General features: G+C 34.0%; 3 protein-coding genes across 7 annotated transcripts; 1 reads left to right on the top strand and 2 right to left on the bottom strand.

The window, feature by feature from the left end:
* The first annotated feature begins 840 nt into the window (after positions 1-840).
* Positions 841-5735, top strand: LOC123203333 (psbP domain-containing protein 3, chloroplastic). Of its 5 annotated transcripts, XR_006499282.1 has the most exons (11): positions 841-977; positions 1055-1139; positions 1211-1326; positions 1418-1483; positions 3443-3520; positions 3601-3683; positions 3779-3854; positions 4499-4617; positions 4736-4780; positions 5207-5461; positions 5565-5735. XR_006499282.1 is itself a non-coding variant. In XM_044619670.1 (10 exons), exons 1-10 carry the CDS (start codon positions 872-874, stop codon positions 5231-5233), a joined length of 792 nt encoding a protein of 263 aa, XP_044475605.1. In that variant the 5' UTR covers positions 841-871; the 3' UTR covers positions 5234-5735. The 5 variants fall into 5 exon arrangements, 4 of the variants coding, with proteins under 4 accessions (XP_044475605.1, XP_044475606.1, XP_044475604.1 ...); XM_044619670.1 differs by having other exon boundaries at positions 1427-1483; positions 5207-5735; XM_044619671.1 differs by having other exon boundaries at positions 3619-3683; positions 5207-5735.
* An 807-nt stretch (positions 5736-6542) lies between these two features.
* On the bottom strand, positions 6543-9180 carry LOC123203332 (SWI/SNF complex subunit SWI3B-like). Its single transcript, XM_044619667.1, has 6 exons — positions 8904-9180; positions 8416-8813; positions 7853-8263; positions 7221-7359; positions 6859-6989; positions 6543-6780 (listed from the first exon to the last, which is right to left on the bottom strand). The coding sequence occupies exons 1-6, from the start codon at positions 9019-9021 to the stop codon at positions 6592-6594; spliced, it is 1386 nt and encodes a 461-aa protein (XP_044475602.1). The 5' UTR covers positions 9022-9180; the 3' UTR covers positions 6543-6591.
* A 2149-nt stretch (positions 9181-11329) lies between these two features.
* Positions 11330-16939, bottom strand: LOC123203412 (RNA-binding protein 24-A). Its single transcript, XM_044619775.1, has 8 exons — positions 15976-16939; positions 15572-15695; positions 14765-14894; positions 13749-13785; positions 13408-13645; positions 12584-12691; positions 12387-12485; positions 11330-11860 (listed from the first exon to the last, which is right to left on the bottom strand). Exons 1-6 carry the CDS (start codon positions 16204-16206, stop codon positions 12597-12599), a joined length of 855 nt encoding a protein of 284 aa, XP_044475710.1. The 5' UTR covers positions 16207-16939; the 3' UTR covers positions 11330-11860; positions 12387-12485; positions 12584-12596.
* Between the last annotated feature and the right edge of the window lie 2910 nt (positions 16940-19849).

The following is a 19849-nucleotide window of genomic DNA, read 5'->3' as shown; positions in this document are numbered from 1 at the left end:
TTAATATGAGTAACAAAAATCTAAATATATTTAAAAAACATAAATACTCTAAAACTATAAAAATATGTTAGTATTTTAAGTAAATATATTAATATAAATGGGTGGGCGTGAGGGTGGAGAGGAGAATGGGTGGGGTAGTAAGGGGACATATGCATCTCCATCCCTGATTGCAAAGATTTTTTTTATCACTATACCCGTCGGCTTTTCCGTTTCTACTAAATAATCTCCTTCTCGCTAGGATTGGAAAGGGTCGAGGCCCTTAAAGTCTGATCGAAATTATCATCTCTATCTACTAATATAATTTTTTAAACCACAAATTGTGAGTGGTCATAATGCTCATCCTAAGTAGTGTATAATTTGATCTGAGTTAACTTCAAATAAGTTTTGGTTTGACATCGATTTAAATTTAAAAGAATTAGTTTTATATCAATGAGTTGAAATTTGAATTTGACTCAAACTTGAAAATAAAAACTAATAAAACTCAAATTGTTTGAAAGGAAAAAAAAAACTCAATTTTTTTTAATTTAATTTATTCAATTAAAACCCAAAAACTTAAATCTATTAACTTTTATCAAGTAAACATATATATATATATGAAATTTGTATAAATACAAATATTATCGACCTAAATTATCTGAACTTAGATTAAACAAATCAAAATTTATATTAAAAGATCAATCTCAAATATGCATCAAATTAACTTTTTTAAATTGGAATTAATCTTAAATTAATCATTATTTAACCTTGGGTGAAATGTGTTACAAAATATTTATTTTCCTTCCTGATATTTGTTGTACCAGAAATATTATTTATTTTATAAAAATAATAGTGGCCATTAATAGCCAACCAATTACACTGAAAAAACGAATATATGTCCAAACTCAATGCAGAGTTCAATCTGAAAGCCATGGCGTCTATTTCTTCAGTGTATTCGATGTCTCTGCGTCCTCGTGATGGCTCTTTCTCACCTTTCCAAGGTCTGCAACCTCCCAACTCCCAACCCTTTAAACCATTTTTGCTGTATTGATTGTTTTCTTCATTCAATCTCTTTCAGGAATCGGTAAATGCAAAAAGCAAAAGGCTTTCCGCTGCAAGAACTACTGCAAAAAACAAGAACAACCAGAAGAAGAAACACCAGTGTAATTTACAACTGAGTTTTGGGATTTTTCCTTTTATTGTTGAATCTGGTTTTTAATAGTAATGGTGATAGATTTCGGGTGCTGGAGCTAGAGAAGACTCAAGCTAAAAGAAGGGAAGTTGTTTTGCAGTTGGCCTTCACAGCATTTTCTTTTCCAGCCATTGTTCCAAGCTCGTTGGCTGAAAATGGTAGATTGGTTGTTTTGGTGATTAAGAATTAGTTGGTGATTGAATTTTGAGGTTTTGATTGATTGTTCTACATGTTCTCTTTATGTTTTAGATGTTCCAGGGGATTTCCGTAGTTATACTGATGATGCCAACAAATTCAAGATATGGATTCCTCAAGGTAATCCTCTAGGCAAATGTAGAGTTGTGGTTGTAATTATACAATAAGTGAAAGATAAATTTAGAGATGAAGATCGATAGGAAACTTGGTAGATCTACGTCCCAAAAAGCTAATTATTGAAATTAGAGTCTGAAACCATATAGACCTAGGATTCAAATTCTTGGGAAAGTAGCATACCATCACCCTCTGCCATACCGGCACCATCAAAAGCCTATATTTTCCTAATGTGAGATTCAATTTTCATACATTACACTTATGACCACACTTAGTAGCCTTGATGCCCATGTGGGTTGGTTGGGCACTAACTCCTTGTTAGATTGGGTGAATACTGCAATGTCAAGTGAATACTGTAATGTCGACACTACCATGCACAACTAGTCCACAGTTAGGATTGGGACATTTGTCCTCAATCCAATGATCCATTTCTATTATAAATATATGTTTTGGGATTTTAAAAGGAGGAGAGAAGAAAATGTATTAGGGTTTGATTTGAGGGCAGCCATCTTTGGCTGATTTAGGGAGGTCTCCAGCGCCTCGAACGGCCAGAAAATGGGAGGCTTCGAACTCCTCGAATTGTTCGGTTTATCATTGTAATGTTTCGGTTAAAGAAATAGTTTAGTTTATTATGTTTTTTGTGTTTTAATTTTGTGTTTTGGTTGAAAAGAGTTGGGTTCCTAACAAAATGGTATCAGAGCATTCAATCCAGCGAAGAAGATAGATGATGGTCAGAAAAGTAAAGAGTCGTCAAAAAATGTTTACGGAGGAGGCTGACTTGAAGAAGAATGAGAGAAATGAGTCGGTGGCTACATGCTGGAAAAGTGTCCAAAAAAAAGAGCGAAGAAGAAGACAACGAAAACAGAAAAAGAAGAAGGATGAAAATGGAATGTCGGCAAGAGTGAAAAAAAAAAAGTACATAGGCAAAAAGGAGAAAACGTAGAGAAAGCAGAAGGAAGAAGAAAGAAAGATGAAGGAGAAGAAAGAAGAAAAAAAAAAGACAAGGAGAAGAAAGAGAAAGGAGAGAGAGAAAAAAAAAGAGGGCTGGAGGGCAGTGGCGGTTGGCTTGTTGGGAAAAGGAGAAGAGTTGTGGTTGGGAAAATAGAAGGGAAGACAGTAGGTGGGCTTCTTGGGAAGAGAAAAAAAGAAGATGTGGGACCGTTAGAAAGAAAAAAAAGGGTGAAGAATCAACAGGAGAGAGAGAGGGTAGGGAGAAAAAAATAATAATAATAATAAATTAAAAAAAAACAAAAAAAAATTAAAAATATCAATTTTTTTTTTTTAAATCATTATATAAATATCCATCTTGAGGACAAGATGATTTTGAAGGGGAGGGAAATGTTAGGATTGTGACATTTGTCCTCAATCCAATGGTTTATTTCTATTATAAATATATGTTTTGGGGTTTTAAAAGGAGGAGAGAAGAAAATGTATTAGGGTTTGGTTTGAGAGCAGCCATCTTTAGCTGATTTAGAGAGGTCTCTGACGCCTTGAACGGTCAGAAAATGAGAGGCTCCGAACTCCTCAAATTGTTCGGTTTATTATTGTAATGTTTTGGTTAATGAAATAGTTTAGTTTATTATGTTTTTTGTGTTTTAATTTTTTGTTTTGGTTGAAAAGAGTCGGGTTCCTAACATCCACACCATCACGCAATGCAACCCCAACACCCATGTAGGCTAGTTGTGCTATAACTCTCTCTTAGGGTTGAGCAAACATTGTAATGTTAGTGTCATTGCCCACATAACACAATTGCAACTGGAAGACATAATAGTGACTATGATACCAAATAATACGATCTTTAGGAGAATCAAACCCTAGATACAAGCTATTAAAATTGGAGAGTTTAAAACCATATAAACCTCATGTTTTTTTATGTGGGATTCAAGTCTTAAATTTTGCACTTGTGATATAGCAAAAATATACATTTATCAAGTAATAAGGAGAATTCATTGCTTGTTGATGCAGATTGGCAAGTGGGGTTGGGCGATAATGGATTCAAATCAATAACCGCTTTCTACCCAGCAGAAGATTCAAGTTCAAACGGTATTCACAGACTTATGTGAAGGATCCATCATTTTGGCAATCATTCAAGGCTTTCATAAATCTGAAATTGGTTGTATTAGTCAGCGTTGTAATCACAGGACTTGGCCCGGATTTTACAAGAATGGAGTCTTTTGGCAAGGTTGAAGAATTCGCAGATACTCTGGTGGGTTTTTTAATCATTTATATTCTGCAATTTCTTGAAATGGAAACTCAGTTTAGCTTTTACATGTTACATTCTGCATGACAAATTGTCTCCAGGTTAGTGGATTGGACAGAAGCTGGCAAAGGCCTCCGGGTGTGAAAGCAGAACTCGTAGATTGTAAAGCATCTAAAGGTAACTCAAACTTCTTTCCAATGCAATCACTCAATCTATCACTTTTGTTTGTAATTGAGCTTGTATTAAATGATATGTGGGGGTGATAAAAAATTGGGTAAACCAAACTTAATCAATACTCAAATGATAACCGGGCCGGAAAATAGAGTAATTGAAAAACTGTTTCAGTTGTTGGTTAGGATTTTGGTCAACTTGGTTGTTTTCCAGTTTAGTTACCGGTTTGATAACCAAACCAAATTAAAAATAAGTTTGAAGGTTGGAACACCCATTTAAGACATGGAATGTCTTTTTCATTTCTTAGATTGTTTGTTCAACAAGGAACAACTCCATTCCACTTGTCGTTCGTCATTTCGTACAAATTGAAGTAACATTGATAAAAATGTGAAGTTTGAAGCCTGAATAATTGTACCAAGTTTAGAATGACTGTCCCTATGGAAGTTTGATTCAAATGCAATGAACCAAAAATTCAGTTTGGTTATCTAGTAGTTTTTATTCATAACCGGTTGATCTTTCAACCAGTTTGGCTTTGGTTTTAAGTTATCTCCAAACAGAAAAACCAGTTCAATTTAAAAAATGAACAAACCGGTTTGAGTAACTTTGAACACCCCTTGTTATTGATAAGTATTGGTTCCAATCTAATGCAGGGTTCTATTACATAGAGTATACGCTGCAGAATCCTGGAGAAAGTTGCAAACATTTGTTTTCAGCCATTGGGATGGCTTCAAATGGTTGGTACAACAGACTATATACTGTCACAGGACAGGTGGGTTTTCCATAAAATTGAAGGTCATCTTTATTATCTTCTGTTATTTTAGCTTTTGCAGCTCTGAAATGAATGCTTGCCTGTAATTGACTATTAAGATTACATGTTTCTGCTGCAGTTTGTCGAAGAAAACTCGGAGAAATACAGTTCCAAGATTGAAAAGGTCAGCTTAAATGTAGACTTATTATTCAGTTTACAGGCTCAAACAGAAGTTTTATCATAGAAGGAACACGTCTTTATCATTCCTTGTCGTATCCATGGCGATAGATAGTGTCTAAAAATAGCTGCATAGAAATTAATAGGTCTTCAAAATTGAAGATTGCAATCAAGTTTGGATATGATTCGAAATTTTGATCTCATATCGAACGAGTTGAGTTTAAGCTAATGATTGGGTTTGTTTTCATTAATGATCTAAGTTTGAATTGATTTGAACATTCAAGTTAAAAACAGTTCGGATCGAATTCAAAGCTAAAACCACAATTCGTCAATCTAGAGTTGAGACTTCTTCGGGTTCGATTTTGATTGAATCCATGAATTACAAAACCATGCTTTAAATTCATTTTCTGAAACATAAAATTTTGTTTTGCAGGCAGTTGCTTCTTTCAGGTTCATATGAAACAACAGGAACAATTACAAAACTGCGGCAGCAAAGTTTTGGTTTGCCAGTTTTATGTTTAAATAGTGCTATTTGACCCTTTTGCTCTGCCTGTTAACATTATTGCATGGACAATGAAAATTCGAGTGTTCATATATGAATTAGTATCTGGCCGGAGTACATTGATATTTTCTTATGCTCGGTGAAGTAACTCCCAACTGGGTATTGAAGTTTGAAGCCGTATAATTCGTAAGCAATTGAACTTCAACAAGGATGTACTTTCTGAGCATGAAATTAAATTATATAGCTCTTGTTTCATTTGTAACTTCACTTTATTTGCAATTTGATTCAGGTTTAATGATTAGGGTATGCATAAGGTGTAGGGGTGAATTCAAATCAAACTCAAGCTGAAGCAATTTCAGCTTGTTGAACTTGAACTCAGCTTGCAATTGATGCTAGCATTTGAGCTCGCCTCATTGACAATTCTTTTTCTTTATCTACGATAATTTTTCTTTTCCAACAATTCTTTTTTTCTTTCTTCTTTTTGTATTTTTGCATTGTTTCTTCTCCTTCTCCAATGAGTTCACTAGCTTGAGCTTGAATTGACTATTCTAAATTGCAATTGATGCTAGCATTTGAGCTCGCCTCATTGACAATTCTTTTTCTTTATCTACGATAATTTTTCTTTTCCAACAATTCTTTTTTTCTTTCTTCTTTTTGTATTTTTGCATTGTTTCTTCTCCTTCTCCAATGAGTTCACTAGCTTGAGCTTGAATTGATTATTCTAAATTCTAATCGAGCTAATATTGAACGTTGTTTAGGGTTAATTCAACTCAAATTCGCCTTTAATAGTAATTAAGTGAATAATAAAGTACTTCATTTGGATTCAATCTTGAACAAGTTTAATGTTTATGCCTTTTGGTATGCTTGGCTCACGATTAACACTGGTGTTGGACTTTGTCTCGCCAACGATTCTTCTTCTTCTACTATGATTTTTCTCTTTCTCCAAAATTGTTGTTCACCTTCTCAGATGTTATTGTTCACAAATTTGTGCAAGTTAAACTTGAGTTCAAAATGATCATTCTATATTTCAACTGAGTTTAACCTTACATTTATTTAGGTTTAATTTAGATTGAATCTATCCTTGATTAGGTTAATAAAGTACTTCATATCATGCTACATAAGTTTGATAAAAAATGGGGGTGTTTCCCAAGCCAATCCATAATCCAAATGCTTGTTATGTTTTGTGTTGAGCAGGAAACCAAAGTGGAAATAACTAGATAAATTGGATGTGGGTATGTGCAAATCATTCAAAGAAAGGCAACAAAAAGGCAAAAAGAAATATATTTATTTTTTGATCATATAGAATGTATAAAATATTATGGAACATGAGTTTTCCTATTGTCCTCAGCATGGTCTCCAATATTTGGAGCGGAAGTTTTATGGAGTAGAAGAGAAAGTTGATCGACAAAAAGCATATTCTTCATTTCCTCCAACTGTTGCCATTCTTTCTCCATCTGCAAATCTAACTTTTCAAAACGAACAATCTTATCTTGGATCTCTTTCATCTGCAAAACCCATTATGTTTTAGCTAATAATTTATTTGTTGAACAACAAACACTTACGATCAGAAAAATGCTACACACCTGTGTTTCTATGATATCAGTAACAGCTTTCTCGACATCCAGACGTTCCTTCTCTATCAAGGAATTTGCATCAAATGAAAACCTTTCCAGCACATTATCAGTGGTATCAGCATTCGATGCAACTTCAGCTTCTGCGTAAAGCAAGAAAGTCATTATAATTCTCTGTCAGATATCTAAGCAATGGAAAGTTACTTTGGTGGCAGCTCTCACTAAACGACTACGACAGAAACTATTTCTGCACTGACAAAAAGCTTGGAAACCATTTCTACGCCGAAAAAGAACTTGGCTCAGTTCATCACGGAAGAATAAAATTGGTTCCAGAAAGTGAACACACATGGCTTGTCAGGAGTGCTTAAACATACCTTGATGTTTTGCAATTCTGAGAAGAGATCCAAGACTTGGTTTACTTGTTCTGTTATCAACCTCTAATTGAGTTGTCACAGCTGCTCGAGCAGCCGCTTCAGCAACCCCAACACCGGCCATAGCCGACAGAAAAGCAGCCTGATAAAATTGCACATAAAACCATCTGACATAACTTTGGGCAAACAACAACAACAAATTATAAGGAATTCGTTTGCTTCTTCAAATAATTGTGGAATGCACAGTTACTATCACCCAAAACAAGTTATAAAAAACACTTCTGATCCCATCAAGATGAGCATAAAAATAAATTTAAAAGAGAAAAAACTCAATATTTTATGTTTGTTGGCTGAGAAGATAAACCAATAGCCACAAAACTTAATAGAAAACTCTCAACACTAAGTCGAAGAGAAGTAATTTTGCTCCATTATTGCCAATTAGTCAAATATGAGTTGATTCAATTAAGTCCCCTTATCCCATAACTTATCTAATAGGAATATAAAACAGTGCTACCCTGATTTCTATGCCTTAACAGTATAGTACGATTCCTAACCTTGTTTCCTAAATATGTGGATATGAAAAACATCCATCCCTATTTCTTCAGTTTTTAATAATATATTACGTGCAAGCATACCTGAGCCATGATTGGGTTGCTTGCATCTGCAAGAGGTGTGAGACGTATTCTTTTACTAGGAGATGCTGTGCCATCACTTAACAACTCACTTTCAGCATCGCCAGAATTCTTCATATAACTGGTTTTGCTATCATCCTCCCGTGAGTCCCGCTGACCAATAAATTCCTCCCCGAAAGGAAGCTTGATAAAATGAATGATGCAGTCTCTCTCACATCTACCAGGAACATGTTGTGCAACTTTCCTCCAGTCATCACCATAATGCAAAACAGCCTCCAGAAGCAGCAAAGTCTCTTTCTCTGTCCATTCTGTTCTAGTCTCCTCACTGATCTCAACCCGCCTAAAGTCTGAAGAACTAACACCCACCCGATAGTTCCCTCGAACATAGCATCTTGCACACAGCGTCAAGTCGTACTGAAATCCATTAAAACAATAAAAATATTGTAAAATCAGCTGTCACCACCATTCACTGAGAAAATCCCATTACACAAAACACTCTACATTAAATGGTAAAGTTCTTCTTTCAATTATTCCATTATGCAGTAAATTGTACGCAAAACACAGACCTTTTCACAAGCAAAACAAGCAATGGTACAAAGAGACTTGCAACCATTGCAAACCCTCTTAGAAGTCTCCCTACGTAAAGCAGCAAATTCAACGGAAGAAGAAGAGGACTTAGTTTCTTTATCTTCCCATTTGAGGGGCTTTACAGAAGCCAAGAAATTGATGAGTCCCCAAGTCTCGAGAAAATCAAATACTCTTCTAATGGAGCCCACATCACCCACAAGAGTCCTCCTGACATCTGTGAAAGTGATTTTCCTCGAAGGGTTTTTTCGAAATTTCATGATTATAGAATCCCTATAGTATTTATAAACTCCAGGGTTTTTGGAAGGGGAACGCGAATCGAAGAATTCAGGAAGAAATTTGACCTCGCATTCATTAATAGCGTCCCATGAAAACCACCCTAACAAATAGAATTAACTTTTAATCAAGAAAAGCGAATAAGCATATAATTGTAGAGCGTTTTTTTTTTTTTTATATATGTTAGACTTACTGGAGTAGCCGGTGATGTGTACGACGTCGACGTCGGCGTTGGATATGGGAGGAATCTCCGGCTTAACGACTGGAGGACTAACGGAGGTGGAAGGTCCGGGAGATTCTTTGGCAGCCATGATGGAACTCAAACCCAGAGAGGGAAAATCAGAAAACAAAAAATTAAAGCCAGACCCAGAGAGACCATATCGGTTTATTTGGAATTTGACCACCTGCTGGCTGCTGTTTAGTTTTGGTTTAGAAGTAGGGATGGATCCGGGCCGAATCTGATATGAGTCGGCTCTAATCCTAAATGGTTAGTGTACAAGCTTGAGTTTATTTAAATTGGCTAAAATTGTTGTTTAAAGTCACAAAAGGGATAAATATTATTACCAATAATAAATAGTATCGTCGAAAAGATAAATAATATTATCAAAGAGATTCAAAACTCAAATTGAGTTAATGAACTTAAATTCTAATTTGAACTAAACTTAAATATAAATAAATATCAAATTGGGTTGAGCTGGTTTAGTTCGAATCAAACTCTATTCACAAAATATAAAATACATACAACACAATTATAATCAAGCTCTATCTTACACATTTTTTTCAGAGCACATTTCTCTTATTAGTGGTGGATTCGAAGGGCAAAGAAAATCAATTGACTGTTTGATTTAAAAACTTTTTTAGTTTCGGATACGTAAAGTATCAATATAACCCTTAAATTTTTATTAACTTTCCGTAGATTTCATTATTTATTAATGATATCGTGTATTTTATCTTATTCAAGTTTGACTTTCTGGGGGCGTTTGATTCCAATTTTTGAAGATTACCTTGGTAATCTATCTTTTATTTCTTTGTTTGGTTTATCAGTAATAAAAGATTACATTAATCTTCTATTACCAATACTGACGTGACAGGTAATATAAATGGTAATTTGATTACCACCTTCATCTTAGGTATTTAAAGATTACCAAAGTAATATTGATTTTATTATAATTATATTATTATTTATTAGTTTTTTAAGACAAAAATAAATTTATTTTTAATTAATATGAAAACTAATATAAAAATATGTAAAAATAATTATATTCAAGGGTATTTAAGTAAAATAATTTACTAGTAATATTTTATTACCTTTAACCAAACATAATAATTATTTATACCTATCAAATTTTATCAAACATAGTAATCATTTATACTCAGTAATCTTCTAAGTAATTTATCTTCAAGGTAATCTTTCTATTTTGGTAATAAAATATTACTCAAACCAAATACCCCCTCTAAGTTTTATTTTTAAAGTTGTTGCCATTTATATAATATTAAGGGTTAAACACATCTTACATCTCAATTGTCACACTCCTTTAGTCTCGGAATAAAAAATGATTCCTTAAATCATTCATTCTTATTATGGTATTGATTCTAATCACTACAAGATCTTAGATACCTTATAGTGATTGTTTTCAAAAGTCTAGTTGTTCACATTTTTTACAATTCAACAATTTTAATGACACCAAATCTCATATAGATAAATTAAATTTCATCTTAATCGAACTAAATCAAAAATCAATTTAAATTCAAACTTACATAAATTGATGAATAATGTCACTAAAGTGTCAATACATGACCTTAGTGTGTAGAGAAATTAAAATGATGTTTTAAAACCCAAATCAAACCAATCAATCTAACCGAAAACCAATCATAAGTAAAACCCATTTAATCTATTCGACTAGATTGGCTTACGATTGACTCGGATAAATCATATTACTTCGTATTATGGTTAAAATATTAACATTAACATTAACACGACTAAAATCTATATAAAATTTTGGCCAAAGGACTTATTCCCACCCAAAGTATGCGGCTTCCCTAAATTTTTCTTTTTTAATTTTGAAAATCTTATTTACCTACCCATAAATAGTTAATTCTATTAGTTTTAAGAACAAAATTGTTGTTTTATATTTAATATTAAAAATAAACTTAAGTTTGATTTTATTTTTTCTTCCTAAACCCTAAAAACTAATAATTTCATCTCAACCCAAGTTTTCAAAAATAATATTTTTCTTCTAAAGTTTCTAATTTTTCAGATTCAAGTTTTCTGACGATGAAGATGAATCACCTTCATTCTCTAATGACGATGCCACCGCATAGCATCGAAAGGAAGACGTGCCAGAAAGGAAGAGATGTGATCTAAAGATCAATAGAGAAATCTCTTTATCACTGAAAAAATTAAATATGAAAAATTGAAACAGAAAAATATTATTTTTGAAAACTTAAGTTGTAAAAAAATTATTAGTTTTTAAAGGTAGGAGAAAATACTTTGGTGTACAAATTTTAATAATGTTATATGAACATCACCTGTGTTCGCCTGATTGGTTGACCCACAAATTGACCTTGGACCTGAATTAAAAACATTGACAAAGAGATGACAGACACCTGAAGAGCCAGTACACACAGAATTTTTTTTTGCTTTTCTTTTTAAATAAATAAAACTGAAGCTCCTCATGTTTTGAGGTCGGGCTCTCAGATCATGAAATATTACAGAAGATAATGTGCAGAACAAAACCCCTAGACTAATATGCACAAAAGTTGAAATGATGCTTAAATTTAAATACAATGCAGGGGCACCAGCAGACACCATAACCGGTACCAGAGACCTTCTAAATACCCAAATGCTGGGACTAGAACTAGACTATAAAAGAATCATATCTTGATTCTATGCATGTTGGCTTTCTTTTTAAACAAAAAATAAAAATAAAACATTGTTTTATTCCTTCCTAAAATGGTTGCCAAAATCCCACTTCAGCATCCATCAGTCTACCACTGCCAGTGGCTCTCCCTGAGCACCAGCAGGCATATAAAGGATTTAGATACAATAGGGTAAAGGAAGTGCAGCCCGCATCTTCCGTTATCCTTCTCCACCATACGGAGCGACTCAGACGACAGACTTCTCTGGTGAGCATGAACACTATGTATGACCTGCACAACAGAAAATCAGTCAAATTTAAGCGTGGCATAAGAGTGAACAAAAATACACAGATATTCAAAAGCCAAGTAAACAAATATAACGCCAAAACCCTAAGAAATCCACAATACAACCAGCAAAAAAGGATCACTCTAGAGCTAAAAGAGACATGAGCCACAGAACGAAAATCATAAAACAAATAAAAAAACCCAAATTATTCTAATTAGAAATTTAAAGTTGAGCATCTTTTTCTTTAACACTTGACTCTTGATATTTTTGTCCCATTCCCAATTCAAAAGGTCACATTAATAAGAATATAGAGTAAGACTATATGCATTAATAGTGAGTATTAATTGTGAACTAACAATGACATGTTAATATGTAGTAGAGTATTATTTTTTCATTAATTCAAAATAACTTGATCACATAGTGACGTATCATCCTTAGTAAACAAATTAACACTTATTGATAGTACACCTATTTTTATTAAAAAATGTTGAGACCGAGGGGCAATCTTAGTACCCTAAAAATACAGCTTACCTCTAGAATGCAAGAAAATTAATTTGCAAGGCTAGATCCGAAGCCCGCCACTCAAGTAGCAGTTCCGCTGCTCTTAGTCCTGCTGCAATCTAAGGATACCTGCAAATTAAAAACAATCTTCAATCAATAGAGTACTGACACCAAGAAGGGAAAGATGGCTTGCACTATTATACCGCAAATGAGAAAATGCCACTCACCTTGATCAACCCCTCACCCAGTTGTTTGGTCAGAACCGCTACCCTGCATAAACTGAGAAGGAGCAGGAACTAAAAATTGAGGTTGTGCCGGAACAGGGGCAGCAATACCTGAAAAAGCCAATGGACTTCATTGATCAGATCTATCTATTTGATAATATTTTTGTTAAATACCCAGCAGGAGACATTTCAAGCCTAATCTCCCCAATCCCTAGTAATTATGCAAGTCTTCATTGCCTCTAAATTCTCCCTTCTTCATCGAAAATCTAAAGAGACTGCTATGTTTCACTCCTTGGTAATTCTCTTTCTTTCACATTCCTTTGATGTCCTCCCTATAGTATCTGTTGATTCTAAAGGCTGAAACTTCACTTTGTTTATAAAAGGCTCCTTTCAACATACCATTTACCAAAGAATTTTTGGTACACTGAGGTATATTCAATTTAACCTTTTATTTAAAATGAAATCTTGATAAATCACAGTAAAAGGTAGCTTTTTAACTTGAAAGGTTTCCAAACAAACTTAATGATTTCACATAAATTACATGGGAATGAACCAACTGAATTCTTGATCCCACTTGGCAAATGCAATTTCACTAGAGAAATCAATATTTGGATCAATGAGATTCCAAAAAAATATCGAAACCATAAAGCTTGGGAAACTGTAACATCAGACATCGTATGTTGCAGCTTAATTACATGAAATATGCAATAATGTGGTTAGCATAGACAGGCCTAGGCATCATGAGACTACATAAGTGTTTGGCAAACAACTTTAATAAAAAAAAATTATTGACATCTAACAAACAGCTCTAAGACAGAAAAATTTACCGGCAGGATATGGTGACTGAACTGTGGGCATAGATGAAGTCGTTATTGCATTTACACTTGGTCCACTGAACTGCACAATCTGATGACCAGGCATTCCATATGTCTGAAATGGGGTATAACCATGACCTCCAGGAACAGTTTGACCCAATTGTCCATAGGGATAGACAGCTGTGTTGACTGTCCCAGGTAATCCATATATCTGAAGGTACTGCTGACCCATATATGGGTTGTAAACACCCTAGCAGTAGAATGAGATGATGCAAAAGGTAGAGATGAGTATCATAAAATCAGTAGACCATTGAAAGGATGTAAATTTAATTGCTTCTACTAAGCCTATTTACCTGTGGATAAACGTACTCAGGACCATATGTTGAATACCTGCACGTTTAGACAACCATTGAGGACACCTAAAATCAACATCAGAATAATCTTTTGGGTGCAAATTGAGAATGGAACCTTGAAGCATGATACTGCATGGAGACAAATGATGACTGACACAGACACTACTTTCTATTCTAAGGATTCCAGGTTTTCCAGGTAATTACAGGCTAACATAATCCCATTCCATCAGTAAGCCACCTGTAGTAAGCCCAAGGTAAGCCAATAAAAGATAATCCTAACAACTTAAACCTAGATTTTCAGGTTTTTTTCGTTTTGATCCTAACCAAACCAAGAACATGATTCTTGCCTGCATTATAAACATTGAGCTTGGGCATATATGATCTTCAATTTTCTTTCTTGAAATTACCAATCACACCATGTCACATCACCATACTATATAACTATCAACCTTGAAATCCAGGGGGGGAAAATTAATTATTCCTAGAGCTACTAATAGCCCATAAGCCCATGTTCAATATTGGTGATTGGTAAATGCCACAAACTACAACTCTGGGAAACAGAGGAATGAAGAAAAAGAAAAAAACAGTAGTGAAGGACATGTGCCTAAGTCAACGGAGCAATAACCAAGCTTTCCATGGCCAGTTCAAGATAGACAAACAGCATAAGTATAGCTCAGGAAGCTAGTAGTTTAAATTTTCCCCAGGACTGCAACTTATCTTAAAAATGACAGAAACAGGGAATCTACAGACTAAACTATGTTTTTGCTTAACTACATGCAGAATATGGCTAATGATCCAGTCTACTGAAGAGTTAATAAATCAGCTATGTGCAATGCAAGAAGCTTTACTTACATAATCTGTCAGTCCACTAGCCTTCAGAAACAAATACACAAAAGAGAGGGAACGTGAAATAGGACAGAGAGAACAACATTTTATTTGTAAACAGTGACATTAACTTTAATCTCTAGAACTAGCTAAACAGATTTAAATAATGTTTTCCCGAATGCAGAACTCACCCATAAGGAGGATACACCAATCCTTGTTGGTAGCTGTATGAAAGTGGTTGCTGGTAGCCAAAGCTTCCAATATAAGGGGCCCGAGTGGCTTGCAAGCCCCCACTGTATAGGGTTGTTGGCCTTGGACGCCCTGAGTATCAGTAACAGTGAGCAAATAGAATAGAAAATCTGAATGATTAAGAAGGATTAAAAGTGAAACTGATGCCTGATGGGATCAGTGATGCAGATAGTTTAGTTTTCTTCAAAACTCCACGCATGATATTAGCTTGAAACTAAAATTCAAAATGAAACAAATCAACGCAAGAGCCGACTATATAAGCCAACAAACTGCTAATTGAAGCAATAATAACTTTTCAAAAATGCAAGGGGGAATACCATAAAGAAAGCAAAAAATGTGGATGTAAAATATGAATTTTTTACCATCTGCATCTTACCAGGCCTAGTAACAAAAAGCATAAGGAATTTGAAAAGGTGGAACACATACTTTAAAGCACAACAAATATGCTTTAGAATAAATACTAACTGTTCAGACTCCTTAAATCTTTCATTAGGCAGAAGGGAAGAAAGATGAAGATGAACTTCAACACAATAAAAGTACAAATTGCAAGAAGTTGGGTACATGCCATATAAAATGCTCAATAATGATTATCAAGAGAACAGTATAGTAAAGAGAGTTCAAGGTCATATATAGATATATATATGTCCAAGCTTTAAAGAAATCACCACACAAGGATGGTGTAGATGATTGAACTGCAAAGTTATAAATCTACTCTACATCTAGTCCACCCAGACACATAAATAAGATACCATAGAATATTTGAGGTCGAGGTCGCCCAAGTGAAGCCAAATTACAATTTGCTCGCCTACCATCAATTATTGGAGTTGGTTCAGCACAGGCTCTCTTAGCAGCCTCCGGTTCCCGAAAAGTTACCTACACCCTCCATACAAATACAAACAGAAAACCAAGTCATTCAACAGCGACACTAAAGCAATGAATTTGCACTAATACTAATCAATCCCATTTCACAAACAGCAAGCACAAGCAACCAATGGTTTACAAAGCCGGAATCATAATCAATCAATTATTTTATTAAAACAGAATTTATATAACAACCCAAACATAGTACACAAATTACACATTATGCAATGGATCGCGGTATTTTGAAATGAAAGCTAAAAGTGAGAAAAAAAAAAAAACAATTGATACTCACAAAACCGTAGCCTTTGGATCGCCCAGTATTCTTATCAGTGATAACGACAGCTTCAAGAATCTCACCGAATTGCTCAAAATAGCGACGCATGGTCTCACTTTGAGTCTCCCAAGCGAGTCCCCCGACAAATACCTTGGTGTATGTGGTATCTCCAAAAGGAGAATTCATGTATTGAAACCCAGAACTGGAACTCGATCCCGAGCTAGGACCCGGAATCGACTGATAGGCCATCAAGAATAGAAGAATAAAACTATATACTAATTCTAACTAAGACTAAGATTAAAAGACAGGATCGGAGAATCTTCTAGAAAAAAAAAAAAGGATGATCAATGAAACTGGAGATAATCAAGTGATACTAAAGTAGAGCCAATTGAAAAGAAACCACATCTCAAAAGAAAAACCCTAGATAAACCCTAGAAATGGAAGCAGAAATATACTGAGAATCCATAGAATTGAAAGGGAATCAAAGGACGGACAAGATCAGCTAATATTTGATGGAAAGATAAAAGATGAGAAAAGAAATAAACCTAAGAATCATAATAATAGAAAGAAAAGAAAAGAAAATTAAAAAACCCTAGATGGGCCAATAAGAGTTGGTGGTGGGCTTCGTTTGTATGGGAAAAGTTGGTCACAGAGGAGTTGTAAAAAGAATCTTAGAATACCCAGAAAATTGAACTTGAGATAATACTAAAACAGTGACCTGTAATTACTTTTATACAGCAGTAATTGAACTATCTAACAAGGGAAAAAAGGGGTTTCTTTTTAATCTTTTTCATTGATGTTGAGGATGTACATGACGATGATTATGAGTAAAAGAAGATACGAAAGAAGAAGAAGGAAAGAGTCATAATTTGCACTGAAGAGAAAGAGAAGAAAAGAGCAGTCCTATGAATTCCAGAGTTCTCAACAAAGCAAAGACAGCTTGGTATGGTGTGGACATGGGACCCTTCCTCTTTTATCTACTTACTGTAACTCTTTAACACTTATCTAAACCCTAATTTGTTCTTCTTAATTATTTTTTTCTTTTATTTTATTTTCCATTTTCATTTCCAGCTTCACACGTTACAGATCTACAAAAATTTCTAATGACACAGTCTCTGTCCGTCTTCTGTCTTCATTGTCATTTATTTTTGTACAGCCAAAACCAGTTTTCCCATTTCTCTTCCTCTTTATGGTAAATTGACAAAACACCCATCTGAATTCCAGCCTGTTAATCAATTCAATCTTGATGATTGCTTTACCCATTAATGACTCCTTGATTGGAAGTGATCTGGGTTAGGCTTTTTGCTTTACAAATTTGATTATGTTGTGGAAATTTTCAAGCTGTTGACGGCAACCCATAGTTTCTATGGGAAATGACTATTAAACACTGTAACTATGTCAAAAATATTGGGAGGAAAATTAGTTAATTTATAAGATAAAGACTTTGAACTCAACTTCTTTACATACATTTTCACTTTTCATCTATTAAAAAAATATATATTTTAAAACTTAAAACAATTATAAGAGATCAATCATTGAAACCACACCAACTTAATATAATTTCAATCAAAATCGAAATAAAATCATATGATTTTAATTGAAATAATACAATTCAATCATAATAAAATTATTGATTTTGATTGAATTGTATCATTTTATCGTAAATCCAACTTTAATTTTAATCTTAACGAGTGTTATATAGATTTGAAACCCTTAAATTAAGGGTCATGGTTTAGATTTTTTAAAGGTTTAAATAATAAATTCTATAGTGGTGAGAGAAAATGAATTTGTTTATATTTAAAGGTATAAGTTATATTAATTTTATAATGACAAAATTTTAAGTTGAACGGGAAAAAAAGAATTTGTTTTCATATGAGGGAAAAAGGGTATTAATTTTATAATATTATATATTTACCTTTTGACGAAAATAAGAAAATATTATTTTTAATCTTAATGGGAAAGTGATATTAATTTTATAATATTATATATTTCATAAATTAACGAAAGTACTATTTAACTGTTAAAACTTAAAATTAATATTTAATTTTTCACAAAAATAAGAAAATATTTTTTTTTCATTTTAATTGTGAGGACTTGTGGTTTTGGCATAATTTGAATAAAAAATTATGGTTCCCCTAGGCCTTTTTAATTTTTTGAGTGAAAGACTTATTTTCATCCAAGGTTTAGTCTATTAACAAAATCTTACTCGTTAATTTTGGAAAATTGAAAATCCTATGAGGATATAATTATTATTTAACTGGTAATATTAAATAAAAATTCTTTTTTCTCAGCTTAGTTTTAAAATTTATTAATTTCTTCTAATTTAGTTTTAAAAAATTTTCGTACCCTTTATTAGGGTTTTATTTTTTTTTTCTACCTTTTCTGGTGACCTTTCTCCATCTCCGGTTATCTTCTTTGTTTGAGACCTAATTGCCTTCAATCCAATTCCATTTTTCTGACGCTCTCTATAAAAAACGAGCAACATCAGATTGTTATCTTCGCACAAGATCTATCTCTATATTTGCCACTCTTCGTTTGTTCTGTCTTTATCTTTGGACAATCTTTCGAGATCTAAAACTCTTTTGCATTTATTTCTCTGTCTTGCACAAGGGAGACATAGATTGATCTTGTGTAGAGGAGACATAGATTGATCTTGCGAAAAGACAATAACCAAACATCGCTCGATAGAGAGCTCTAAAGAAAAAAGAATTGGGCTAAAGGCAGCTCTGTGTGATACCCTTAGGCGAATCCCACATCGACAAAGCACGGGAGAGATGCTGGGTCTGTGTGTGCTCTGTCTATGGATCCCACATTGGTTAGTGGTGAGAGAATTGAATTGGTTAAATAGTCTGTGAGCTCCTTAACTGTTAAGACGCGTTTTGGGTTGCAAAGCCCATTAGCAAACCCATGATGGACTGTGTGTCCAAAGTGGACAATATCTTAACAGTGGGCCGGGTTATTGGACCTGGGGTGTTATAAATGGTATCAGAGCAACTCCGCGTGTCCTCTTGAACGATGGTGGGGCAAACCTCAGCGAGGACGCTGAGTCCTATAAGGGGGGGTATATGTGATACCCTTAGGCGAATCCCACATCGACAAAGCACGGGAGAGATGCTGGGTCTGTGTGTGCTCTGTCTATGGATCCCACATTGGTTAGTGGTGAGAGAATTGAATTGGTTAAATAGCCTGTGAGCTCCTTAACTGTTAAGACGCGTTTTGGGTTGCAAAGCCCATTAGCAAACCCATGATGGACTGTGTGTCCAAAGTGGACAATATCTTAACAGTGGGTCGGGTTATTGGACCTGGGGTGTTACACTCTGTCTCGAGCAAAGAATGTTGTCGACAACACAACAGAAAAAGGTTAAAAAAACCCTAATAGAAAGAAAAGGTAAATTTTAAAAGCTAAGTTATAAAAAATTGTTGATTTTTAAAATTAAATTAGAAAAAAAGATAAAAAAATTTTATTTTTAATATTATTAGATAAATAATAATTATAAACTTATTATTAACAGATTTTTTTAATAATAATAACTAATGAATAAATATTTAAATTTTAAAATTAACAAATAACACTTTGTTAATGAAGTAAACCTAGGGCAGAACAAGTTTTATTGGCTTTTTTTTCTTTTTGAGACGAGAAGAAGGATCGAGTAATTGGATGATAAAGATGATGGAGGCATCCATGTATCTGAAAGTCAAGAAAGGGACCCTCATAAATGGATGATGCCACTCCTGGCTGTGACAATGAATCATTATTTTCTTTCATTAAAATGGTGGGTGTGCTTCATCTAAACTATTTCCAGAGATGGGATTCCAAAAGGGCTGCCTCATTTTAAGCTTCACAACACCTGAAATCCTGTTGGCCCAGAATGAATCAACCCCCGACAAGTTT

Source organism: Mangifera indica, chromosome 19 (assembly GCF_011075055.1).
Source record: "Mangifera indica cultivar Alphonso chromosome 19, CATAS_Mindica_2.1, whole genome shotgun sequence".
Lineage (NCBI taxonomy): Eukaryota > Viridiplantae > Streptophyta > Magnoliopsida > Sapindales > Anacardiaceae > Mangifera > Mangifera indica.
This window is presented reverse-complemented; position numbering and strand designations above follow the sequence as displayed.